The sequence below is a fragment of the Platichthys flesus genome, chromosome 12 (genome assembly GCF_949316205.1).
Source record: "Platichthys flesus chromosome 12, fPlaFle2.1, whole genome shotgun sequence".
NCBI classification, from domain to species: domain Eukaryota; kingdom Metazoa; phylum Chordata; class Actinopteri; order Pleuronectiformes; family Pleuronectidae; genus Platichthys; species Platichthys flesus.
The window spans coordinates 10,219,875-10,247,761 of NC_084956.1; the positions used below are offsets into that span (position 1 = coordinate 10,219,875).

The 27,887-nt window shown below is 43.3% G+C and overlaps 1 protein-coding gene across 3 annotated transcripts; it reads left to right on the forward strand.

The window, feature by feature from the left end:
• On the forward strand, nt 1–27,887 carry LOC133966055 (semaphorin-4G-like). 3 transcript variants are annotated; one of them, XM_062400777.1, is made up of 16 exons: nt 1–259; nt 5,216–5,498; nt 11,492–11,643; nt 13,279–13,341; nt 13,459–13,557; nt 13,659–13,752; nt 13,835–13,948; nt 14,712–14,866; nt 15,771–15,946; nt 16,518–16,662; nt 17,323–17,536; nt 18,134–18,249; nt 18,340–18,494; nt 18,865–18,923; nt 19,407–21,720; nt 27,560–27,887. In XM_062400777.1, the coding sequence occupies exons 2-15, from the start codon at nt 5,369–5,371 to the stop codon at nt 20,423–20,425; spliced, it is 2,691 nt and encodes an 896-aa protein (XP_062256761.1). In that variant the 5' UTR covers nt 1–259; nt 5,216–5,368; the 3' UTR covers nt 20,426–21,720; nt 27,560–27,887. The 3 variants fall into 3 exon arrangements, with proteins under 3 accessions (XP_062256761.1, XP_062256759.1, XP_062256760.1); XM_062400775.1 differs by lacking the exon at nt 27,560–27,887 and adding an exon at nt 23,306–24,405; XM_062400776.1 differs by lacking the exons at nt 1–259; nt 27,560–27,887 and adding exons at nt 4,914–5,120; nt 23,306–24,405.

Here is a 27,887-nt window from a genome sequence, read left to right on the forward strand (position 1 = left end):
AGGAGGAGGAGTGAAGACGGAGGGAGGGTGCACACCACCTGTGACGGCGGCGGCGCGGAGTGTGGAGGAGCTCGGACTCGGACAGTCCGCTGCTGTGTGTGTCACTGTCTGTGGGTGGTTGTGTGCTTCAAAGTGTGTGTGTGTTTGATTGAGTGAGTGTTTGTATGTGTGAGGGGGGTTGCTTCCAGTCCAGCTCGATCCTCCTGAGCTGAAGGAAACGTACGGGTCTTTGTCTCGGAGGAATTGGATCGTGATTCAGGTGAGAACACGAATCCACCGCTGCTCACATCCACCACAGCAGAAACACATGAAACCCACTTTCTGCTCCATGTTCTTCTTCTTCACGGTTTGTCTGCAGTGTTCCTCACTGGGGTGTGCGTGTGTGTTGTGTACGTATGTGTCGATGAGTTGTATTTTAAAACTATAACAATGTTAAAAATGTACATTTACAGACTTTTAATATGTGTAGCCCATAATATCAAAATGTCTCAAATATGTGGTAAGATATTTCGTCAAGCAGATGTAACGTATCAAACGAGAGTAATATCTTAGGGGTAGACGATCAAACTAATTATTGTAATATAATTATCATCAATAGCAACATAGCATATATATTCAACTTTTGTATTGATTAAAATTGTATAGTTTTATTCAAAATATTGCTATTGATGAGATTCATATTGTGATAAAAAACACAACATGCATCAATATATTGGTTGTGCATTGTGTCAGCACTGTGAGGAGGTATAACACAAAAAAAGGTTAAAGTGTTTTTCATTCTTTCTCATGAAAAAGAGTTTAAACCCACAACCTTCAAACTTAGCAGAGACACTAATGTGACATTTATCGTAATAATTATCACTCTAGAAATGATGGGGACGTTTTTATCTCAGTATAATATTACAATGGTTATATGCTGAATCAAAACCAGCCAGTTACCCATCTCCTGCTTTACTGAGTTACACTTCCTCTGGGGCTGCACTGGTCTGTCAGGTATCAGCAGGGACTGTGTTCAAGATGTGCAACATTCAAACGTGAAGCTTCAGCCTGAAACTCATGAGGAAGGCATCCGGCCGAGCAGCTGTGATTATAGTGAATGAGCCGCAAACACACGCATGAAGCTTGAAGAGCATGATTGATCTGCTAAAGACATGTAATCAGCCTCCTCCTGTCCAGGCTGCTGCTCTTTGTACCTGTGATCTAATCATTAGTGATCATCCAATCAGAGAGATAAACCTGTGCAAACCGACTGAACCCACTCATCGGTCTGTGTTTTCTTTAGAAATGCATGAAGCTGTGGACAATGGAAGAGAAACACTAAGATATGCAAATAGGGGGCAATAGAACACAAGTAGTAAATCAGAAATTAAAAAACGGAAGCTCTGAGTTAGGTCTGTATATCAATCACAAGACTCACATTTATTCTCCTGGCTATGTCTGCACTTCAAACATACTGTAGGTGTGAACTATAGACTGTAAAACGATATAGATATCATGACAGCTCCCCTTCATGGATAGGCTGTAAACTCTGCCTCCTCCATGTTAGCAGATGGGACATCCACCTAAAAAGTTAAACTATACGATAAATACATTTTGCTCAGAGATGCTTCTTCTCATTAGATTTAGTTCTAATCATGGGTTTAAGTAGCAATTGGTTTATTTGATGCTATAAAATATTGTGAAACATCATGATTGAAAGCTGAGACTGCGATTAGCTGGACCTCGCTGCTTCATCATCATTCCTGATCACCACTGCGCAGACTCTGGCTCCACATGAGCAAGATGGCTGAGTTTGTATCTGGAAGATTTTAGCTTTATGTCTAGAAAGCCGGAGGAAGTGGAGTTGTGTTGTTCATCTTAATGTACAGTCTATGGTGTGAACAAATTCTTCAATGTCTGTCGGTCCTGGAGGAGATTCCTCTGCTCCTCTTAAGAACATTCTCCTCATTGCAAAGACATTCTAAAGAAAGACTGAATCCACCTTTCAGGCAAATGTTGGATATTGGGATATTTACTGTGATACTTGCCTTGAGAGTTTTTCTTTGTCAATTTTTCACTGAATGCCTGAAATGTCTGTAAGCTTATTGTTTTCCTAAACGTCATTAATCATGAATTTTGCGGGACTAAAACCCTTAAACTCTAAAAATATCTTCACAAATAAGCTGCGAAGCTAATGCGCCCTTATGAAAGATCGTAAACAAAATTGAATGCGCTGATCAGCTTTGTCTCTTTTTTTTTGTTCTGTCAGAATGAGCCCAGTGTGACCAGTCGGTTTAGTGCTGCATTCAAGTGACTGTACAAAGTGCCGTACAGTACTGGGAACAAATAGAGTTCAGTTCAGTTTCCTCCTTTTGTGTCTGTGATTTAAAGCACTCTCTCTCTCTCTCTCAGTTGACGCACAACTCAAAGCCTTTGATTGTAATCTTTTGTTAAACACACACACACACACATCCAAGTCAAAAAGAGGTTTGAGTCCCGTGATAGAGAGCTGTCTGTTGATGGAGCTGTCACCACCCTGCTGCACTCTTCCCCATTCAGGCAGGTTCGTAGACCCTTTATAATTGCCCGATAAAAATCCATTTCCTTGAATGGATGTCATGGGACCGAGAGCTGGCAGCGAAATCAGGGTGAAGAGAGATTAGAGGGGTTGGATCGTGAGTGGTGGCGTCCCTCTGATTTCCTCTGGGTGCGCCCCGTTTTATTTTTCAACGTCTCTCTGTTCTATGTTCTCTCCAAGTTTTGACTCATGTGCTCAATGGCCAATTAACAATTGAAAGCTTCTGCATTTAGAGGGGGGGTCATGGGTATTCAGAGCAACTCTGGAGTCGTGGTTTATAGATGACAGAGAATTGGAGATGTCGCAATTACTGGCTCGCTGCTGGACCTCCGGACAGCATTTTATGCTCTTACTCTTTTTCTCTTGGTGTAAAACATTTACACCTGAATAGACTCCTCTTCCTCACAGGATTATATGACCACATCAGGACCACTGCGGTCGACAGATTTAGACCCTGACAGCCCATTTTAGGGAAGTAGTTGAATTATCAAGTGCCAATCGGTGCACCTCTGCCACCACCTTGAAAAGAAGGGAGAATAAATGTAATATTTACCAAATGGCTGCATTTAAGGATCTCAATACTGCAGCCTCACTTTCACTCTGACAGGATCTTTGTGCATTAGGACACATATACTGGACATTTCCAAAGCATTTAGGTAAACAATAATTCCAACCTTAGAGCTAATGGTGTATATTCACTTCAGGGTTATAGAATTATGTATTTGCAGAGACATTAAATCCATCGCAGTGAAGAAGTTGTTGGCTTTATATTAAATTTTACTTCTCAAAGTCAAACTTCCTTTCAGTCAAGGCAATAAAGCTGCTATAAGAGACTGTTTCAAAAACTTTGCAATACTCCTTGTATTCGGAGAGAGTCCTACATACGAATCCTATACTATATGTTATAAAGACTATATGGACGACATATCTCCACTTCCTTGCCCAAATAGAGAGCCGCGGTAGTGAGGTTCTGTCAATACATGTGCTCGACTATTTACGGGTCAGTTTCAGCTGTCAATCATGACATTTCACTTGCTTTACATTAAATTGCTAATTAAAACCAAAGTTTACTAGAAGGAATGAAAACTTGAAGATACAGTGTGAATAGAACTACTTAAAGTCACAGAAACCATCCTTGAAAAGCTGGAGCAGGAAGAACCTGCAGGCTGATCCGGAATCTAAAATATACATTCATGGAACTTTCTATAATATAAGTGGTCGATGAAAGTCTCACATAGGGCCAGCGCTTGGTAAACAGCTATGATATCACGTAACAGTGCCTGTTGTGAGCCTGTGAGTCTTACTGTTACTTCCTACTGTTAACATCCCAGCGAGCAGAGTGTCTCTCATCCACCTGCTTGTTGCTGTGTTGGACCGAAACATGGTGCAGCTCTCAAGCCGTCCGTTGTCTTGGTGTCAGCCCCGAGGCTCTGCTGGGACTTTCTATAACAGCTCAGTCACAAACGACTTGTGCTAATGGCTCAGCTGTCCTGCTTTTTGTTATTGGTGCATCCATGCTTCTATGTAAACATCATTGTGTGTCTGAGTCTGTGTGTGTGTTTGTTTCTGTTTGTTCCTGACTGAAGGAACGAGCAAGCTCCGAGGACTTTCAGCTCTTCAGGGTGCTGGAGGCTCACGCTTTGTTTAATGGAAAGTGCTAAAGAGTGTGACTGTTTAGATTTAGATCCTGTGTGTGTGTGTGTGTGTGTGTGTGTGTGTGTGTGTGTGTGTGTGTGTGTGTGTGTGTGTGTGTGTGTGTGTGTGTGTGTGTGTGTGTGTGTGTGTGTGTGTGTGTGTGTGTGTGTGTGTGTGTGTGTGTGTGTGTGTGTGTGTGTGTGTGTGTGTGTGTGTGTGTGTGTGTGTGTGTGTGTGTAAATATGGGAGACAAAAAGAGAGTAAGAAAAAGAGAGCTGTCCCCATTCCCCCACACAAAATTGGATTAGATTGTCATGTGCACTGCTGATACACATGCACACGCACGTCTCATTCCTCCTCACACCATCTCTCCCATCACTCCTCCAAAAGAGCGTCTTGTTCTGCAGTAACAACATTGACATTCTCAACACACGTGCACGCACACACACACACACACACTACCAGATATTATCATATTTCAGTCTTCCCCTCCTCTTCGATTTCACATGTCTCAGGTACGTCTGCTGTCTCAAACGCTCTCGACCCTTATCGATCCGAATCGCTCCACATTGCAGTTTAATCCTCCAGTGTTTGCTTGTGGTATCAGCACGTTGCTGTGTTTGACCGACACTGTTTGGTTAATGATATTTCCAGTCATGTGTTTGGACTGGTCAGGCTGCCGCTCACACACACACACACCACACAGGCTGCGAGACCTTAAATAGCCGAGAGACGGCTCCGTTTCGCAGAGCGCCATTGATCTGCGAAAGCACCCGATATATTTTATTGAGCGAATGCACTTTGGGTCTGTTTCACATCTCTGTCGTCATCCTGGTGAAATCCTGCACGTCAGCTTATTCTCTGTGTTTGAACTCGGACGCTTCGACTTCGCTGCCTCTTTTTCAACTTCTCCTCTGACTTGTTTAAGGTGTCACGTTTTCACCACTTCTGCAGGATTTTGTGTCTACTCCACTCTCCACCTACGTGCTAACACAGTTGTTGTGTGTTTTGATCTTTTTACAGGTCTCTTCAGTCCTTCCTCCTGCACTTTGAAGGAGGCCGCCTGTGTATCTGACCACGTGTGGGAGCGACAGGTTGAATATGTTCGTATGAGCGCCTTTGCGTGTTTATAAACCCTGGTCGGAGAGTGATTGTCCCTCGAGACGCTCAGCAGAGATGCCGGGAGCTCGATCCCCTGCACTGTGGCTCCTGCTACTGAGCTGCTGTGTGTGTGCGACGGCCGGCTTCCCGTTCAAAACGCCCCTGGACCTGGATGTGACTCCACGCATCACTATTCTAAACAGCGGTAAGCAAACAACGACAAAACCATGCAGCTGATTGGGCGGGGTTTATTCAAGATCGTGCTTGTTCAGTTTGACAGAAGAACTTATTGATTTCAAGTTCAGATTTTGAAAGGCTCTCACTCAAAGCCCTACACACAAATACACCCTACGTGTGCTACCCCTGGCATTCAAATGGTTGGAGAATTTTGACCGACTTGTTGCCTAATCTAAGAGCATAACAAAAAAGTCAAAGAGCAGAGGAGGTATCAGAGTGCAGACATGTTGTTTCCAGGAGAAGATCTGAAGCTGGAGCAGGGATTTCTGTCCTACAGAAAAATGTGAGTGCCAGTGCACAGGGCGAGCACAAGCAGAGCATCATTACAATACATATAATTTAGCTGACGCAAATTACAATAAGTGCCTTCAACCATGCGGATACAAACCCAGAACAGCAAGAATCATGTAAGTACAATTACCTTCAAAAAGCCAAACCACGAGTGCAACATATAGGTGCGACTAAATGTAATTATTATAATTTTTTTTAAATAAAAGACAGAGTTTACAAGGGTTATTAGACATCATCTTCTTAACCAAGGTGTGGTCGGAAGAGATGTTTCTTCAGCCTGCGGTGGAAGATGTGTTAACTTTCTGATGCCATTAGGGAGCTCGTTTCTCCATTTGGGAGCCAGGACAGCAAAGAGTTGTGATATTGAGTGGCTAGCTCCCAGTGAAGGAGCCGCAAGCCAATTGGCTGTTGCAAAGCGTAGTGGAAGGGCTAGAGTGTGCGGTTTAACCATGTCCTGGTTGTAGACTGGGCCCGATCTTTTGGAAGCAGGGTGCGCAAGTACTAGTGTCTTGAAACGGATGCTGGCAGCTACTGCTACAGGAGAGGGAGCGGGTGAGCGGTGTCGTGTGAGAGAAATCTTAGATTGGTTGAAGACCAGTCAAGCTGCTGCATTCTGGATGAACTGCAGAGGTCGGATGGCACTAGCAGGCAGACCAGCGAGGAGGGAGTTGCAGTCATGTAGGCGTGAGATGACCAGAACCTGGACCAGAACCTGTGCCGTCTTCTGAGTGAGAAGGGGACGTAGTCTCCCGATGTTGTGCACCATGTGCATTATGTACGCAATGTTGGCAGTAAGGGAAAGTTGACTGTGGAGTGTCACACCCAGGTTCCTTGCCTGGGTGGGGGCTACCACAGTGTTGTTGATGGTGATAGTAAGGTCCTGGGTGGGAAAGCAAGATTAAGATGCATTAAGATGCATTTATTAGTCCCAAACACATGCACAGACATGCAAAGGCACACTCATGCAGGTAGGGAAATTTAATCTCTGCTTTTGACCCATCTGGTGCAGGACACACAGAGCAGTGAGCGACCATGTACGGCGCTCAGGAGCAGATGTTGGGGGAGTTAGGTGCCTTGCTCAGGGGCACTAGACAGGGTAGGGAGAATCTTCTTGGATTTTTTGGACAGATCAATCCAGGTTCGGCTTTTGTTGTTTCTCCGTGGAGTCGAACCAGAGACGAACCAGAGACCTTCTCTGCCCATAGTCCAAGTTTCTGCCACTAGACCACCGCCTCTCCAAGTAGTTTGGTCTTGTCAAGGTTGAAAGAAAAATTGAAGCACAAGCAGGGGCGCTTAGTATCTTAGCCAACCTGAATTTTTCGGGGCGGGGATCGAATCCATGACATTCTGGTTAGTGGACGACCCTCTCTACCTCTGTCCCAGCTGCTGCTCAAGAAGTAAGCTGGATCAACATTCAAATAATACCCATGCAGTGTGAGCTTTCAAACCAACTGTAATTTAGTCAGGTTTTTGAAAAATAGTAAAAGAAACTCCTCACATTCTTTCTTTTTCTGCTAAACCACAGAAGCTGTTTTCTGCCTCTTTCTTTATCTATTAATCTTTCATATCCTTATTCTCTTCATCCCTCACCCCCCTTCTCTCTCCTGACACAGCTCTTTTCTCCTCTCTTTCTCCTCGTCTTATTTGTGTGCATATTGACTTGCTCATACATTTTCTTGCCTCAGGGAAAGTCTCACACCTGCCCAAAAACCATAAGTTTTTTTTTTAATCATTATTATTATTCATTTAGCCTGTGTGAGTGATGGAATGTAGCCTAGGGTGACAGAGACTGAGGCAGATGAGTAAAGTGCTCACGCCTGGATCCCTAAGGAGCAGCCGGGAGACTGACACCACTAAGCAGTGGAGAAGCAGCGTAACCATGACAACAGTCATAGTATGGCGCAAGATGGTCCTATACAGTATTTTGCTTTTTGTGCCTTTGTGGGCAAGAGTGTGTGTGTGTGTGTATCCTAATAGCGTAACTGTTATGATCTGACTTTTTTTGTTAGTGACCAGATTTTCGTACTCAAACTACCCGTGGAAAAAAACTCTCCGCTCCTCCAGTCGTCTTTCTCACCACGTATCACCTACTTGCACTCATTACTCATCTCTTTCCTCTGTACCTTTAGCTGGGTTTCTGTTCATCATCAGTTTGTGCAGGAGCCTGCAGCCCACCGGTCCTCCTACACTCTTCTCCTCGTCTGTCACCCCATCACTCTCTCTTCCACGGTGCTTCAATTTGGACTATTTATCTCTCGTGCTTATCTTTTCTCCATTAGTTTATACTTTTAACATTTGCACGGCTTATTTCCTACCACTTGCCTTTACCTCTCGTCTTTGTTTTGTTTTTTTAACATTTGCACATCTTTCGATCTCCAAACTTACCAGTAATCCCTTTAATCACTGTGTTTCTTAGCAACCTAAAAGCCTCCAGATCTGGGGGGAATATATTGATACTGTACATACACACACCGGAACCCAGTGAAACTCACAAACACACACCTGTACCTTCTCCCGATAACAACTTCCCTTTTTCCACTTGCCACAACGTAACAAAATGTATTCAATTATTCAAATAGATGAATTCAGGCTAAAAGACAGCAACACGGATAGAGTAACATTTGTTTGTTACTCCTTTTCATTGGCTCGTGAAGTATTTTGAAAATCTGCCACACACATCAGTCACAGTCGGTGGATTTAACTTTGTTTATACCATCGCCCGGAACACAGGCCTGGCGCTTGAGTGTAAATTTGTATATAAGGCTGTCATCTCACAGTCCAACGGCTGGAGGTTGAGAGAGAGCGTGTGTTTGTCCATGCGTCCCTGAACACTGTATTATGCTGATGAGCTGAGGTCCCTCCACTTGCTCTTCCTCGCTCAGTTTTTCTTTTGCTGTAGAATTGATCAAAGCACCGTTTGACGCACAGCCTTGTAAGCTGAGGCTAAAATGTGCATTGGGATCACATCACATATTGTTAATAAAGCCCAGATAAAACCTCCCTCTGCTGTGTCAGTACCCTACGCAGGTTGTTTTGTGTTACCTGGCTCTGACTGCCAGGCCCACACACACAAACACACGCACACACACAAAGGGTTTTGTGTCGTCCTAATACTCAGATTACGCACAGGAAACTGGGTATTGTCTCTGCTGTAATGCTTTGCCTTCACCCACAATGAAACACTCAGGTCACGTAGGAAGGGTTATTGTTCTGAAAATCTCAGACAGGTAATACTCTTCTTCCTGCTGCTGAGCACAAGGGAGGAACAGCAGACACCTGATCGGCTGCAGGAGCAGTCAGGGATGAGAACTGCTGCTCCTGAAGTGAGCAGAGTGGAGTGTGATGTGCAGCAGCTGATAGGAATCTTAATAACAGCTCACTTGATAACCATGCACTCTTCAGGGGGAAGGGATTGAGCGGGGGAACTTTGACACTCGTCAGTTAGGCTGCTCTCAGCTCCTGCGCTCATCAGTAGACGTGCAAAGTCTTTCGCTTTCAAGTTTGTACGGCCTAATTGCTGTCAGAGCTCCACCCCAGATGACAGTTAAACCTGCTCAGCATTCATCAATGGTAGATATTTAAGACATCAGATGATCACATTGCTGTTATTTTGAGCCACAGTGTTTTCTTACAACAATGCAGTTGTTGTTGTGGTTATAAAATCCCCGGAGCCTGACTAAAGGCCATCTTACTTTTCCAGTAAGAGCCCTGAATCTCTGAAATGATTAACCAACTGAGATTAGACCTCTATCTGTTTCTGCCTTTAAATCCCATAAAAAACATACAGCCCATTCCTGATTTGCCTTCACTCTGCGTCTCTTCATCAATGGCAGGCATTTCATTCCAGTGTCTGTTGAATTAGGAAACTGGGAGAAATGTTGTTTTAATTGAACAAAACAATATTTTTTACACTTAGCTCTAAATAGTAAAATAAGAGAAACCTTTAATCTTGCAGTGGTCTTTGGTCTTTAACTTTTTTCCAGATCTATGTACAGTATGCGTGTATATTTAGAGATATATGATTTATGACTTAGTTGGCAAAAGTGCTGCAAATAAAAGTGTATATCTTAACTATTATTATCAACACTGACTGGTCTAAAGGTTGTCAGTGGTGTGTGCGTGTGAGACGGGCGGGGAAGTCATATTTACCTAAGCAACGTGGAGTCCTAATAGATTCTATGTTTAAACCTTACATAACTCCACTACGTCATGACTTCAGCTGGTGAGTTTATGACATTTTTTTCAAAGTATGTGTGCATCTGTGTTTTGCTGAGTGTTTGAATGACTGAACCTCATTAGTATCTTGTGTTGTCAAATAGATGGAAAAAAGTGGGCTGGGGAATATCCACAAAAAGCACAGGACCATTGACCCCACGTTGAGTTGAAGTTGATCTAATGAAATGTCATGTTGTGATTGGACTGTTTTAATTATCTTCTTCGTGCTCTATATAACAGAGAAAAGTAGAAAATCAGGAACCCACATATTTGTTCCATTTTTAGCTGTTTTAGCGGCAGGGAACTGTGTATTAATTAATTTGTCATCAAACTACATGAAGATTAATTAAGTGATCTAATCAATTATTAACTAATCAATTCAGCAATAAAGACGAGCACAAATGGCCTTAAAGAAAATGTCTAAAGCACTGCAGCTGACTAAAAGCAGCTACTTACAAGGAATAGTGTTTAAACATTTCTTGTACTGTGTATTTTACTTTCTGTGAAGTCACTTATAAAGATTTTCTTTGCAGCTACAGCACAGTGGATTTTAAGAAAGACGTTTTCCCAGCTGCAACAAAGAAATCTCAGTTTTCTTTTTAAGCCAAATGCTCAAATCAGAGAGGAAGGCCATCTCACCAATTTGTACTGACGTTTGGCAATCACACAGTGAGAAGTCCAACACAGAAGATTAACAGATTTATACTTTTCCCTTTATTCTCAAACTGTCATACTTGTACTGTCGGGTTTGGTTGAAAAAGCTTGAAGGGTTCTGGTTTGAAGGTTCCACCTCCTGATGCTTATAACGTTCTGCACATTCAGCGGCTTCCTAAAGAAAGAGAGTTGTTATTAGACACTGAGGCTGTAATAATTATTTTGTTGAAATGATCACATGAATTGAGATGACAACAGGAGCTGCGAGTATTTGGTGTGTTGTGCTGTACCAGACAAACATGTTAATTCCTGGATTATTTGAAACAAAAAAATAATGTGTTTTTCCCTGAAAGATGTTATTCTCATAACCTTGTTATTTCCATAGAGACAGAACATGATCGATAGCGTAGTGTGCTGAGACATGCCTGGAATCCGGCCTTTTCAACCACTCATATTGTTCAATATTCACACAGGGGTCCTCTCTCAAATTTCAGCACACCCCCATTTCAGTGTCGCTGATTCAGCCACTTAACAGTGTTTGTGGTGCATGTGGAGGTTGATGATGAATTAGTTTGAAGGACATTTGGAGCTGTTTTGCATAAACAGATGTTGTGGAAGCAGACAGAGGGATCCAAAAGGTCCTCATTACTAATCTCTCCTCTCCTCTCCTGTCCTCTCCTCTCCTGTCCTCTCCTCTCCTCTCCTCTCCTCTCCTCTCCTCTCCTCTCCTCTCCTCTCCTCTCCTCTCCTCTCCTCTCCTCTCCTCTCCTCTCCTCTCCTCTCCTCTCCTTATCTCCTCAGGTCTCCAGGGCTGCAGGCGCTTCCACTCCTCCTCTACCGTTAACTACAGCACCATGCTGCTGGAGGCTGACAGTGAGCGTCTCTACGTCGGCGCCCGGGGGGCTGTATTCAGTCTCAACGCCTCTGACATCTCAGCCAGCTCTGCTCTCGCCGTGAGTCTGTTTGTTTCCGTGCCGCTGCGTGTCGTGCACCTCAGCCAGCGTATCTTCGACTTTGACACGGATTCATTTGCATCCCACAGTGCAGGAACTTTCTGAGGCAATAAGTTTAAATTTTGTGGCAACAATATTTATTCCCCTTATTCCCCTTGTGTTTGTCTGTGTGTGTAACATTATTTTTCTTAACACAATAGCTCACAGTTACACCACAGGAGTATTTTGCTGCATAAACATACATATTAATGAGAAAGAAAAGGCTACTGTATTTCATTTAAACAGATTCAGAGTTCATATTCATATCATTCCACTATTGAAAAAGTCGAAACAGAAATAGCTTCTATTTAATGCAGTCATTAGCATACTATTTACAACAACCTAACATTGGCAATACGTACTTTATTTAAGCTACAACTTAAAAACATGATTCACAATGTTTAATTCATGATTTCTTACACATTTTTGTCTCTTTTGTGGGATCTTTGGAAAAACTGGAATCTTTTTCCATCTTTTCCATCTCCTCTTCATGTGAAATCCAATTATTCATACCATTTATAGCTGAAATGTATTCACCAATTGCTATTAAATTATATCTGTGCGGTATTTTGTATCTTCTGTGGTGGGTAAGTATCCAGAGAAAACAAACCAAGTATTACTGTGCATATGTCATATATTCGAGAAGAGCATAACAGTTGTTATTTTGAGACGGACATAAAAGTTCATGGTCACTGGTGCAGAAAGTGTGTTTCCTCCAATGATCTATAAATGCCTCAATTCAAACTGAATCTCTGGGATAAGATGAAAAGTAATGACAGTTTTTACTAAATCAACAAGGAGTAAAATCTTTAGGGATATAACATTTAAATTATGATCTGGGTTCGTCTATTTCCATTTCCCTCAAGTGTATTATCAATAGTGTTGTCCTCAAACCATTTGAATGTTTACAGGAAGTTCCCTTAAGTAGCCATCGAAGCTCAAAAGCCTTTTTATCCACCTGTCACGCCACAGTGTTTGTTACCTGCCGACAGACTGACATTTAGATGTTATGCCAATTATGTAAATACGAGGCGGTGTTTGTCATAACTTGTGTGTGTGTGTGTCACAAGCACTCCTCCATATGCTGCAACTGTACTGCTGTAACTTTCTTTGTTACATAAGAGTAAAAAGCCTGCAACACAGTAACAAATACGAAATTCCTAACAAATTAGATTTTTCTTATCTTACACATTTCTGTCAATTTTATCTTTATTATTTTACTCCTTCAACTTATTTCTATTTTTTATACAGACTTTACCATTTGTATTTATTTTTCCTCTTCTACCTTCTTTACTTCACTCCTTTGAATCTCTTTTATTTTGTTTGAAAGTTGTGTTAAACTGGTTTTAAATAGGTTTCTTTAATTTTTTTTTCTGAGTTGTTTTTAGTGTCCCTGTAAAGGACCTTGAATCTACCTCAGTGTATCAAATATTCTTCATAAATTAAACTGCCTTGCCTGATGGATGAATTATTAAAGCGAAAAAAAGATATTATTCTCCATTTATCTGCTGTCGGATCTGTGTTGTTTTGCTAAAACTCATGCAAATCAGTGGTATGAAACCCCTGTGTGACTTTAAGCTATGTGGTGTGTTCTAGATCGAGTGGGAGGCCTCCCCCGAGCAAAAACGCCAGTGTCTTCTCAAGGGAAAAGACAACAAGGTTTCATTTAGTTTTTCCCTCGTTCTCTTTCATTTCATCTTGTTTTTCTGTTTGGTTTGATATTCATCCCCCTCATTGGAATATCTTTTTTTCTCTGGTTTTCGATTTCTCTTCCAGACCGAGTGTTACAATCACATCCGCTTCCTCCAGAGGTTCAACTCGACTCACCTCTACATGTGTGGGACTCACGCCTTCAGACCCCTCTGTGCATATATAGTATGTCCATGCACAACAAATTGATCGATATTGAATTTCTTCTTATAGCCTGAAGCTCACTACATCTCTTCCTCCGTCACTGTTTGTTTTGTCCTGTGTAGGATGAGGAGAGGTTTGTGATGTCATCTCAGCCTGAGGACGGAAGAGACAAATGTCCGTATGACCCGACAACAGGCTACACCGCCCTCATCATAGGTGAAGCCCTTCAACAGTTAGCGATCATTTCCAGAGTTTCATCTGACAAACACATGATCCATTAAATTGATTTTACCTCCAGACCAGCAGATGTACACAGCATCCCAGTACGAGTTCAGGAGCTCTCCAGATATTCGCCGCAACTCTCCACCTCCCACGCTGAAGACGGAGGAAGCCCCCACACGCTGGCTGAACGGTAAGTTAAGCCTCTCGAATGATGAAAGCGCGTAGAGATGTTTGGATGGCAGGGTGGTCCATAGGTCAAAGCATCTGTCCATCAATCAGCTAAAAGAGATCAAGCCCCCACATCAACAAGAATCTACAGTTCTCTGCTGAAGTAGCCTGAGCAGCTTCAGTGGATCATCCATCCATTATCTATACCCCCAAAGGTGAGGCTGGAGCCAGCTGGGAGGGAGACAGGAGACAGGAGACACGTGCTCACCTGTTGATTAACAACCTTGCATGTCTTTGGATTACGTGAGGAAGCGGGAGTACCTGGAGAAAACCCACGCAGACTGAAGCTGCTTTCAGAGAGGCATTGAACTCCGGACACAAATGTTCGAGTCAGTTGTTCTGGACTTTCCCCAGAGTTTGTTCTGCGTGCCTATTCTATAATGTGATATTTTTCTTTTCGTTAAACCTGCATCACAGAGATGGTAGCATCCTGTAGCTTCTGACAGTCTCATTAATATGATGCTGGGTTTTAGAAACTCGACAACATGATGTTTTGCAGATTACTGAAGCATGTAAACAACTTGTCACCATCAGTGCAAACTATGAACTCGTATAGGTTTCCACTCATAGTATAGGAAGCCCACTGCAATGCATGATGGTTTCTGCCTCTCAATTTCCGTCACTTTTTTGGTTCATGAAAAGTTCAGCTTACGTATGTGACCTCTATCATTGGATAATTAGAGTATCACTGTGTGAGCCATTGCATCATTTTCTCCCTCATACAGAGGCAGACTTTGTCGGCTCTGCACTTGTGAAGGAGAGTTTGATCAGCAGCACCGGCGACGATGACAAGATCTACTTCTTTTTCACCGAGAGGAGCCAGGAGCAGACCAGCACCTACAGCCACGGCAGGGTGGCACGAGTGGCTCGGGTTTGCAAGGTGAGAGCAGTTTTAAAAAGAGATGCCGGGAGATATTTTGCAACTGGGATTGAAGCTATGCATCCCCTCCTCGAAGCTTTGCAACTCGAAAAGTAGTTGATAATAGGAGAGGGTATTATAATAGATGAGAGGCTCAATGGAGAATGCATTGGTAACAAGGCCTTGGGAGCTGACTGTGCAGCTGATGAATGGGCTGTGGAGTCACCGTGCCTCAGAGTGAGAGGGATGGGTGACAGCAGTGGGAAAGACAGAGTGCTCAGCATCCGCTGCTGCCTAAAAATCTGATGATTTACATTATCTGCTGCCGAGGAAGGAGCGAAGAGCAGAGAGAGCCACCTGTACACTGTAATAAACCTGTTGTTGCTTTCTCCTGTGGCATCTTAATATAAAGTCGGCTAACAAGTTCTCTCCCTGAATGTTTTGAATATTCTTTATCGAAATACCTCAGTCGGCACGTGTGATATTTTTAATTTGCCTTTGCCTGAATATTCAAAAAGTTAAACTCAAAGGCCAAGACAGTGCAAAATATGTGTGGCTTCAAGTCAAGCTTTTCCATCGTTAACCTGTCAGAGCACTTTTCTGGTTTGTCGGCAGGTGTTGAGATGTGTTGAAGTGTGTCTGTGTGTGTTTGGCAGACTGAAAGAATTTTGCTTCACAGTGTGCGCTTGCAACCCGCCGAGGACAAACACTCGCTGGTATATAAGCCTGTGGATTAGTCAGCTGAATTGAACTTACAGTTATTGCTTACCCCTGCCATTTTTCAGCTTTACAGGAGGTTCACTCCCCCTTGTGTTCCTCCTCGAGCACTGTTCAGCTTTTTTTTATTTGATTTGACGTAATGTGACCCTTTCTCTTCCTTCCTCCTCGTTTGTTCCTCCTCTCTCCTCCACCTCTCTTCCCTCAGGGGGACCGGGGGGGACGTCTGACTCTCCAGAAGCGCTGGACGTCCTTCCTCAAGGCCAGGCTTGTGTGCTTACTGCCCGAGTACGACTTCCACTTCAACATGCTGCGCAGCGTGTTCGTCCTGCCCGGGCAAACGCCGCAGGACACGCTCTTCTACGGCATCTTCGGCCTGGAGTGGTAAGTGGAGAATACATACGTGCTGTCGAGCTCTCAAGCCGACGGGGGCTTTGAGGGTGCAAATGTAAATGAGCGGGACAGAGATGAAAGGCAGCGATCGATACATCGAGGCAGACGAGATGAAGGAGAAGGGCGAGACGAGGCCACGAGAACTTTTTTTAATCCAAACGATACAAAACAAGTTGGCTGAAGGAGATTTGCAGGAGTTTGAGGACAGAATATGAATTAAACATGCAGATTACTCAAAAGTTGAAGTGTTTCAGTCCTGGTTGGATTTAGCAATATCTTTGGTTACCATGGTAACAGCCAATCGGGTTTTATACTGCAGCAAAGTCTCATTGAAAACTCTCACTTCTAAATCGGCTTCGTACAATCTCTCCACCCCTCCCCTGTTCGTTCCTCCCATTTGTCTTTTTCCAACGTGAGCCACTGGTCTACTGTACTTCTACTACTGTCTCTATGGCAACACTGGGTTTACCGCTGTTATTGTAGGCGGCCTGTGCTCTGGTCTTTCTCACGGTTTATCTTTGTGTGTCTGTGTGTGTGTGTGTGCGCGTGTCGATTTCTTAAGGAAAAACGTGAAGGCATCTGCGGTGTGTCGGTTCTCTCTGTCTGAAGTCCAAGAGGCCTTCCAAGGACCCTACATGGAGAACCAGGACTCTGGCTCCAAGTGGAGGGAGTACACTGGAAAGATCCCTGACCCACGACCTGGAACGGTAAACACACACACATACACACACAGGGAACACTGCACAAGATAGAGCACTAAAGAAATGTGTCACTGATGATGAGAGTATCCACAAGGATGAGGCTCAACACATAACCAGCTTAATACCACTGAAACCCATTTCCATCACTATTAACTCCAGCCCCTAGCGTTTGGCGACTGTGGCTTAGTGTGGCAGCCAGGGCCGGGGCACTTTTGGCATGAGCAGACTTTATCCACTGTAGTATCATTTTGTTGGACTTAATTTTAACTTTGATATAAAGGGGAAAGGAGAAACAGTCAAAGGTTTTAACATGAGAGTGTGAAAGCCTCTTAGACGTGCTGGCTGAAGTCGTTGGGATCGCACAAAGAGGGAAGGGAAGTCATTCCCTTCGTCAGGTCACAGAGAGCTGAGTCGCCCACATGTCAGCTTGAACCACCCGCTGAGCTCACACAGGCTCATTGTTATCACGTTTTCCCCGGACCAATCTTCCGCAGGCTCTCGTTTTCTTGATCCCCTAATTTCCCGTGCAGACCACCTCGCTAAGCCTCATGACATCCTCTCTCCCTTCCACTGCCCGTTTTTATTAACAGCCTCAATTACAAATGAGCCCAAAATGTATTTTCCTGGAGCCTGTATCATGCCTGTCCTTGGCCTCTTCCCCTACAGTGTATAACCGACGCCCTGAGGGCCAGGGGCATTAACGTCTCCACCTCGTTGACCGACGATGTGCTGGACTTTGTCAGGAGGCATCCCCTGATGTCGCAGCAGGTCAAGCCTTCAGACAGACGTCCCCTTCTGTTCAGGAGGAGCACACACTACACGCACATGGCTGTGCACCAGATCCAAGGACAAACAAACCATGTGTTATACATGGGCACAGGTGTGTAAGAATCACTCTTATATGAAAAGCAAAAACAGGGACCTGGTCAATAACCGCAGCCCACAATTGTGTCACTGACTACATTTACATGGACGCCAACAATCCTTGCCCTGTTGCCTCACAACAAGTCGGCTCTTGATTCGGCTGTGTCTGCGTGGGTTTTCTCTGGGTACTCCAGCTTCCTCCCACATTTCAAAGACATGCTGATTGAGGTTAGATTAAATGGAGACTGCAAATTATCTGTAGGTGTAAATGTGAGTGTGAATGGTTGTTTGTCTCTATGTTAAGTCCAGGGTGTAGCCCACCTATTGACCAATGTCAGCTCACCCCACAACCCTCAAAGGATAAGTGGAATAGATAATGAACGGAGGGTTCCATGGGTATCTGGTTGATTTTTTTTCAAAACTTTGAGTCCACATCTCACATGTTTGCATGTTCTTGAATACTTTGGCTTCATGTCCATTCAAAAATGTTGTAACCAAGACAAAGAAGTGAATTACCGTCAATATCCTCAGTTGTTGTTTGCTAGTTAATTTAAAATGAATAAGCATGGCTGCCTTAACAAATTCATTCGTGTCTCTCGTTTGTGTCCCTCAGATGAAGGATGGTTACACAAAGCTGTGGAAATCGAGGGTCAACTCCACATTATCGAGGAGCTTCAACTGTTTGAGGAGCCACAGCCTGTTAGCGCTCTACTGATATCTGCAAAACAGGTAGTGTATTCAACCATCACATGCACACACATCCTGTATCAGAGGAGTGATCTCCATCCTGTGATAATTACACCTTCCCTCCTCCCTCAGATGAGTGTGTACGTGGGCTCTCCGTCGGGCGTGGTGCAGCTCCCGCTCTCCAACTGCCACAGATACACATCCTGCTACGACTGCATCTTTGCCAGGGACCCTCACTGTGCCTGGAACGGAGCCCAGTGTGTGGACGTAATGGCACAAGCAGATATGTGGGTGTTGCAGGATGAGCGAGCATGTGTGTTTGTGTGTGTGTGTGTGCGTGAGATTCAATCAGGTGATGATTAAAGTGCTGCAGGTGCCCTTTGGCGTGTTTTGATTTGAGTAACCTCAGGTATCACGGTGCCCTGTCACACTGTCAGCTCCCAGAACTGTAGCGCAATGACAACGCCAGCAGGACTATTGGCTGTGATAATAAACATTGCATGCAGCTGTGGACTTACAGGTTACTGATTGACGTGGACGGCAATGCTTACTCAGGAGAAAGCTGTTATCTAAGCGGTAAAAGTCATGTGGGATGTGCACTGATCACAATACAGAAAGAAACTAATATTCTTAAGGTTGTGTTTTCTCTCTGTGCAGATCCACTTTAATCCAGGACATCCAGCGTGGCAGCAGGGGATGTGAGAACACACAAGACGGTACGCAGAGCACTCATCTACCATTAGGTGCCACTAGGTTTAAAAAAAAGTTTGTTTTTGGCACAGTGGGCGATGAAAGGAAGATTAAAAATAGAGAATGTTAGGAAGGACTTGAAAGATGCACAGTTGTCATGCGATGGCTTTGAAAGTTGATTATGCACACTGTGTTGGCAAATTCCTCTCCTCCCTCCTTTAATCACATTTTTACCATCTCTTGAGAGAAATCTGTTTGATATTCAAGACAGCCAAAGGCCTTCTCTCACTTCACAGTTTCAGTCTATTAAAACGTAGCATCATCCGTTCTTCTGTCCTGGTACCAGGTGACACAAGGGCAGGAATGAAAGACACTGTAGTTAGAGTTAATGCTTCAATAACTTTGAACAGCATTTCAATTTAATTTAGGTGGTGTTAAAGGGATTAACATATAAAATAGGTCCGAGGCTGGTGTAAGTTTTCGTTTAAACTTAATGTGTGTGTTTTCAGATGTTGTCGAGCGGAGCCGCTCTGTGCGTGTGGGCGACGACGTGCTGCTGCAGTGTGAGCTCAGCTCCAACCTGGCCACGCCTCTCTGGACTCTGGACGGCGGCGAGCTGCAGGGTTACGGCCTCAACTCGGGTTTCAGAACCGGCACAGACGGCCTGCTGATCATCGAGGCGCGGCAGGACCAGAGCGGACTGTACACCTGCTACGCTGTCGAGAACAATATCAAGGTCGCTGTAGTTGCCTACAACGTCACCATCCAAATCAACCTGCCCCCGCCGCCACCTCTCGAGCCAACTGAAGATCCTTACAGCCTCTTTGCGACCATGCCACCACCCACCGATTCTCCAACCTCAGAGAGGCCCTTGCCACCACCCCCACCCCCAGCCCCTCTCCTCCCTCACTCAGAGCTGTTCTCCCCCAGGAACATGGAGGCCATGTACCTGTCCCTCATCACCGTCCTCGGCGCCCTGTGCGTGGTCCTCACCGTGGTCCTCGTCTACGTGGGCTTCTGCCTGCGAGTGGGCAACAGAGGGAAGTACTCATTACGTGCCGCCGCTGCTGCTGCCTACCCGAACAGTAAGAGGCACAACAGGAACAGGAAACAGATGAGAAGCTCCTCCCACATGGAGCTGAAGACCATCTCAAGCCACTGCAACGGCAATGGCGTTTGTAATGGCGTTTCAAAGAAACATAACGGCAGCGTCCAGGACGGAGGCTTCCTCCAGATTGTCCCTGGCGAGGCTCACTCGTCACCAAACAAGGAGCCTCCCCCCCCCGCCCCCCCTCTCCCTCCCACGACGCACCTTCCCTCTCCAGAGTGCAACTTCCCCAATGGTATGTCGGCCACGCTCCCCAGCGTGCTGAGGAGAATGAACGGGAACAGCTATGTGCTACTGAGGCAAAGCGACACTGAGAACACGTCGATGCACTCCTACTCGTTTGCTGATGAGCTCAATAAGATCTTGGAGAAGAGGAAAGGCACTCAGCTGCTGCCCAGGCCGGACGAGAGCTCTGTGTAGTGATGTATCTCCCCCTGTGGTGGGAGGACTGCTGCATTTTTACCTGTGGCGGAAGTGCCTGACTCATTATTGCTGTGGACTAAAGCAATAAGAGTCTTATCCCCTTTTCTTTCTTTTTCTTACAAGTCCACATTCAGACTTTTTAAAACCTCTGGGCTGTTTTCAAACTTAATCCCCAAATTCTCCAACCTGGGTTCCAGATGAAGGACGGAGAATGAAGTGAACAGGAAGTGTAATCTACCTCACCTCAGTACTGCCCACAAGGACACATGTGGTGAGACCCTGGTCTGACCCTGGTTACAGAGCTGACGGCTCGGGGGGAATAGAAATGCTCATTTCAAACTTGAGGGCAGCTAGCCAAAGTTTGTTTGCACTGACAAGTGCACAGATGGCCTATGCATTTTTAAAACAGGACATTCAAACGTTTTAAATAATGAAGAGGTAGACATGGTGAAAGAGGGAATGTAGTTTTCACTCTTAAATTGACTTTAAAATAATATAAAGTAACACTTAACACTGAAAATGAGACATCACTGAATAATGGTGAACTAATCGATATTTAATATTACTGTTAACCAAAGTTTTGAGTAATTAACCACATAAATATTTATTAATTTATTACAAGGTTTTATTATTAATTATTAATTATATTGAAAATTCAAATAATCACTGATTTGTCGTATTTAAACAATTTACAATTTGTTAGTAATTATGTAATTTGATACAACTTTTAGTCATTATCCTAAATGTTAAGACCCCTAATTCAAGTCACAATTGAGTTTCACTCATTCCATCATATATGGTTTAAATTATTGTCTGATAAAACCTTGTACTGGTTTTTATTATAGTACAGCTCATTATGACCATTACACATACATTTAAATAAACATTTTAAGGTCATTATTTTATATAAATACAATTTACAGAACATTCCTATGATTATCTGTGATTATTTCACCCAGTGTTAGTCAAAAGCCTGATGAAAATATGACAGTATTATTGATTTCAATGCACTTTAACGAACAGTTTTAAGGCGTTTTGGAAAAGTTGTTGGACTCTATTATGGAATGTGACCCTGCAACCCGTCAGGAAGCAACAGAGCTTTTTGATTGGTCGTTTCTCAGTGTGAGGAGCTGCAGCAGTGGAGGCCACAGCTGCGTCGGCTGGACACAAGTGGATTAGGAGAAACATTGACTATGTCTCAGCTGAGTCTGGATCCACTGCTGAGTGACACCCTGCATGTGAGGCTGTAACACACAATGACTGACTGTGGAGAACAGGAACCAGCATCCAAGGTATATATGTCCTATATCTCACCAACACATCTTCACGGGCTCTTTGCCAAACACGTACTTAAATACACATGGGTCATGGAGTGAGAACGCAGGGTGACTGAATCATTGTTTAGAAACAAACAGATACAGAGAGCGGTGTTATCTCTCTCTCTCACTTGATTTGAATCCTCTGCTGTTCTAACTGATACTTCATCTGATTGTTGATCGCGTGTGGGAGAGTTTCGGTTCAGGGACGCCTGAGTGAATACATCTACTGAGGTCTGACTCACTCATAAACTGATCAGTTTCATCTCTGACCCATAAACATTCTCACAGTGTTATTCATTTTGAGAAACATGTTAAAGCAGTGTGGCTTCATTCCTCCTAAACAGGGCACCAGAGGAGATTCATGCTTATGAAATAATATGTCGATTATTTCCTCAATCAATAATTCCTGGATTTTGGCAAAAGAGATCCGGCCAATAAAGGAATGTGTAAAGTTTGGTGAAGCTTGATTGAATTGTCCCAACATTCTCCTTATATTCATTTAAGTCTTACAGATAAACCAACAAACACAATGCAGGTCATGAAATCATAATCTCCGTTGCAGAACAATGATAATGTTTTTCAATAAGACCTTTGCAATATTCCCTGGCAAATTTGGGGAAAATGCCCTATCTTTCAATTATTTTAAGAAAGTCTGGGGGGGGGGGGACATACACCTGGATCCGCCACTTTGTATGAATCGTCATTTAAAAAAAAAATGGATATCTCTTGGCCCATGTCGCAAGTATTATGGAAATCAGGTTAGCACACAAAAAAACAAACCAAGAAACAAGATGAAGGACAGGAGGTGAAAACATAACCTCCACCGTGGCAGTAATAAAATAAAGCTCTGTCTCATGGGGTTTAACAAGTTGCGACATACGGCTGTTCTCTCATTCAGTCTCACACTCAATCTTTATTTGCATTGCTCTTGTTGCACTCCTGTCAGAGGGCAGCATTAATTAATCGCTCGTCTTATGACAAGTCTGACCTTACTGCTGAAGGAGGAAGAGGAGAGAGCGGAAGAGTCTTTCCCCTGAGAGTTAAACTACGCAACACTCTCAAGCTCCCAATTATTTTCTCATGCCCCCACACTCAGGGTGGGGTTCTGTAATTTACACACACTAATAGGCTCTTACAGCGAAGGTATTCAAACATTTCCCTACAATAGATGTGACTGATCGTCGATCACTGATCCTGCGCTACGCTTGTGTGATCACATATTTTAATTTAATCCAAGAAGCCTGTGATGTCAGGCTGGGAGATGCTGGACGTGCTGACATGGGGAGCCCGAAGAAACGGCTTGAAGAGCCAAGTGAATCAAAGACGTGAAGGGAGGCGGACGTAGCTGCTCACACATTAGCAGTCTTCATTAAAGCCCTCTGACCTCATTGCAAACCACATCACAGTGAACAGAGCAGCGGGAACTGCTTTGTCCTGTCTGACGCCATATTCCTCCCAAATCATTTCAAACCAAATGTCAGAACTCTGTAGTGGAGACACATTGCTGACACCTGTGACTGAATCATTGTTCCTCCCTCTGTTTCCCTCTCGTTTGCAGATCTGATGAGTGCAGGTCAGTTTGAATCTCTGCTGATTTCAATCCCGGGGACACCATCTCCTAACCAGCGTCTGATTGGAGGACAGGCTGTTCTAGTAATGAGAAGCGAGATTAAATACACGGCAGCACCAGAAGAGACAGAACAGGCTGGATAACAGACAGTGAGAGAATCTCTGCAGCTCGGCTTCCCCACAACTGGAATGATAATTGTCGGCTGTGAGCTGCGTTCGCTCTTCGTTGAATGCCGACGGCGTCCTTACAACATTATCTGACCAAACCTGACGTGTGATAATGACCGTGTCCTCACACCTGCTGCATGAATTTTCTTAATACTCAAGTTTGTTGCTTGAGTCGAGGAAACAAGAACAATCCTCCTTCCTTATGTAAACGAAAAGTGCCAAGGTTTGTCTTTTCAAAAAGTGCTTTGTGTGCCCACTTTATTGCAAAACCAGAAGAGAAGGTTGGCGTATTTATTTGTAATTTAATTTTGTACGTGTGTTTTTGAAGTTATGGTAGATGTTGTTGTTTAAGCACCACCCATCTGTTAAATACGAGGGTCACAATAGAAGAAGTACGGTAGCCCGAAGCATGCAGAGGCTGTACCAGCAACACAAAAGTTACTATTTATAACCTTTTCATTTAACTATTCACTATGACCTGTTAAAGGTAGGGTTGGTCATTTGTTTCTGAAACACATTTTTTCCTATCTAATCTTCCTCCCGTACCGAACGATAAATGACGATATAAAATGATTGGTCGGATGTTAGTGAGGGAGTCAAGGAAAAGTCGTATTCTACTAGTTGTCAGACAGTGCACGTTTACGTGTTTTGGGGGCATGGCTCTGACAAGAGTTTGATGACAGAAGACACGTATTGGTCGCATATGTTTGTGCAAGTCTAGCTGTTCCAGGATTACCAACCCTATGTTTAAATAGGTATCCCCCAGTTTTCACTGTAACGTCACCATATTAGTTTTTAATCTGTTTGCATGTTACACCCCACTTGTGCACACAACAAATCATATTGTCACTTAACTAACGCAAATAACCATACGGCACTGGGTTCCTTCAGTCACCAGTTTAAAATTAAACTTTGTACTTCAACCTCTTCCTCCTCTTCTTATCATTGCTTGTGGGTATTTACAGTTTTGCTCTCACATTTCACAAAGACTGGTCGATGAAACAAGCCTCTCTTATGTCAGAGCTCTGGTATCTTAGAAGAGGAGGCTGAGCAAACTGTGCATCAGGTGGTAAATATTGTCTAACTCTCAGGGAAAAGGAGGCGTTGTTGCTGGAAGCCGGACCAACTTCATGGAGCGCGGCACAGACTGGCATACAGTGCCTGTGCAGAAAACGATACCTCCGTCGATGCAGCTTTTATAAAAGAACAATTGAATCTGAGCCCTTTGCACTGATCCCCCACAAATGTCCCAGTTAATACATGAAACCCAGAGATTCTTCTTTATGACCTTTTCTCATGTTCCTGGGCGAGGAGGAAACGCCCAGCTCTCAGGCAGTAACTCACTCTGCTGCAATACATTATCTGCAGCACAACTGAACACCCACAAATAGGACAGACGTGGCACACACACACACACACACCAAGACAAACAGCCACCGGGTGATTTGTAGGTGTGCCAGGTACCTACAGTGTGTACAGCTTGATATGTGATTAACAAACTGGCGTGGTGTGTGTGTGTAGGGGTTATTTACGTAACTCTGCTTGGTTGAATCAGGGTCAACAGGAAGAGCTCGCTCTACCTCCTGAACAGCCGATTGGAATATTGCCATTTCATTCACCTGGAACGTGCAGATTGACGGAAACACTCTGAGGAGATTTGTGCGATGTTTCCCTACTGTCCTATTTTACATATTTAACAGTTTTTTTCAGACATTCATGTTTCCAGCAGGTTGAATCCTTCTGGATGCCCCAGACATTTCTCCTGTTTTCAAAGGGAAATTTATCATTGGATTTGTTGATAAGTTGACATCAAATCTGCTACACAAAAATCATGTGAATGTCAGGATGATCCATTATCACCACGATCCCTCAACCTTTAATGTATCTCAATCGTCAGGAAAACAAATGGCATTCCCCTCAGCTCTACTTTGTTTATAGTCCGTATTACCACATATTTGCATTTCTCGTTGTCAACTCATCTAATAGATGATTTTACATCTTCAGGCCCCTGAAAAGCAAACAAAGAAAGTTGGAATGGCACTCAGCAGAGTCCGTACCTACTGAGATCTGCACCTTACAATAACCAAACCGGTAGAAAATCCCAGTCTTACTGGTGGTGGTAACGAGTCCAAAACGGTTGGGAACCACTTTTTAAAGATTTGCAATTTCTCAGTCGATTTTGTTAGTTATTTCCAAGTATTAATGTTTCTCTTCCCACACTGAGGTATATATCAGACATGTTTCCATCAAGCTTCACCAAAGAAAGGATTTATGTTCCACTCACTGAAGATAAGATTCTGGTTTGGATAAGATGGATGTGGTGAGATGAAAGTTTATCGGGGAAAACATGTCAGGAAAAGCTCTCACTTGGTTCAATTTTCTTTTATACAATCCAGTGTGCTAATTGTATCCTTGCATGCAATGAAAATAGTATTTTCATTGTATGTAATGTAAAAGTAATGTAAAAGTAATGTAAATATCTAAAAATAATAATTCAGCTTAGGGCTTATAAATAATACAGTACAGTTAAATTATCAAACTCAGATCTGCCTCTTGCTGTTGGCGTTTTGTTGTTCACTCTCAGTGTGACTTATCTGATTGTTCTCTTTGTAAAACACCACACAGATAGAAATATCCTGTCAGATAACTGAATCTGGGATGGAAACTCATGTTCCATTTCTGGACTGGATTTAAACCTCAGAGACAGAAATCGTTTCATCTGATCAGTTGCTCTTCTTCTTTGTGAATATAATCTGCAGACGTCTCATACATATCATCTCAGCAGAGACAGTAGAAAATACTCTGTGACAGATGAGGATGAAAAAAAATTAGATTTCAGATTCTCGACATCAATCACATATCAAGGTAACCTTCAGTGAGACAGAATAGAAAGAGTTGGGAGGTGGAAGGAGTTATTCTGTTTTTACTCCTGTTTTATCTCCACTCTTCTTTCTTTCTTTTATTTGTTCTTAATTTTTTATTTAAATGTCAGCAGAGGGGCTTTTGTTAGGGTTTACTAAACAACACGAAAAGAAAACCCTCACCTATTAAAGTGTCTTTAGATTTAATCATAGTCACATTAAGCATCAAATTTCATACTGATGAAAAAGACTCATTAAAACTGGGGAAAGGACAAAAAGCTAATTTCCATTATAGCAGCAAAGTGCTGAGAACACTCTGCTTTGTGACGAGGATTCTTCAGAAGTGTAACGGTACTGTGAACGAGACGTCTCACACAAGCTCTTTGACAGAAAACGCACCCGCAAAAAACAACAAGGACATCCATTATCAGCATCGCTCACTTCAGTTGTGATTGTGTTTCCGTTTGTGTCTCATTTGCTTTTAAATTCCTTTTGTCTGTTAGTTGTACTTGAGTGAAACGTGAGACACAAAAATGTAACGAAAAAATACCAAGAAAAACCCCCTAAATCAAGAAGTTTTGTAAAATTGCATATCGCGAGTATCAGAACCATTTAATAAAGTCAATAAAATTGAAATATTTCAAGAATAAAGTCCTAATTTTACATATTACAAGTTTCTTATCTGCTATATATTTTTTTATATTATAACGAATTACAACTTTATTCTCGTAATACTACGACCTTTTCTTGAAATCTCAGAACCTTTTTTTCCAATATGGTGCTAAACAAAGAAATGCTGAGTTTGATGTCCTACCTTTCATGTTATATTTTACATTCAACCCTCTGTCCAACGTCCCAGGACTCTTCATTTGATGTGTGAGTCTTTGTGATGTTGGAAATGTCACTGACAGAGATGTGCCGTGTGAGTTTGGACAGTCGGGATGATTAGGAGGATCTGGAGCCTCTGTGAAGTACAGAAGAGCAAAAGCTTCAGGGACACACAAAGCGTACTTCACTGTGGTCTCACTTCCAAATACATGGATCCATCCAGTCTGTCGATTTAATGAAACACTAAACTACATTGTTATATCTGTGCTCAGAGCATATCTGTGATAATGTCCGAGAAGTCTTTGTGTTTGTCACTGCTATGGAAAAGCCTGTTCATTACACGGACAAAGTGTATCACTGCGCTTTTCTTCCCCCAAAACAAACAGATACTGTTGCTGGTTCATGCAAACAGGCAGCTCTTCTTCTTCTTCCTCCTCCTCCTCCTCCTCGGACCTGTTTGACAGCAAGAAAGCCACGCGCCTGTGCTGTCACAAACACCACCCTCCCATAGTTCCTATTCTTGCACGCGGGCCGACCGGCTTACTGTCTGTCAACCCACAGCTTCTCCAGGCAAGTCACATGTCTGTCAGTATGTCAGAATCAGACACGCCGGCATCTGGAGGTAAACATGCAGAGAATTATAATTTATATTCTGGAAAAGCACAAGAAAACCTGGGTTTGATACAGGAGAATAAATCCAAACTTGCTAATTAA

What these genes read in the sequence shown, in the direction of transcription:
- LOC133966055 (XM_062400777.1), top strand. Translation starts at nt 5,369, where the DNA reads ATGCCGGGAGCTCGATCCCCTGCACTGTGGCTCCTGCTACTGAGCTGC. An exon ending in CCCCACACGCTGGCTGAACG is followed by an intron (nt 13,949 to 14,711) that starts GTAAGTTAAGCC and finishes TCCCTCATACAG; the next exon opens with AGGCAGACTTTGTCGGCTCT. An exon ending in TGTGTTATACATGGGCACAG is followed by an intron (nt 17,537 to 18,133) that starts GTGTGTAAGAAT and finishes TGTGTCCCTCAG; the next exon opens with ATGAAGGATGGTTACACAAA.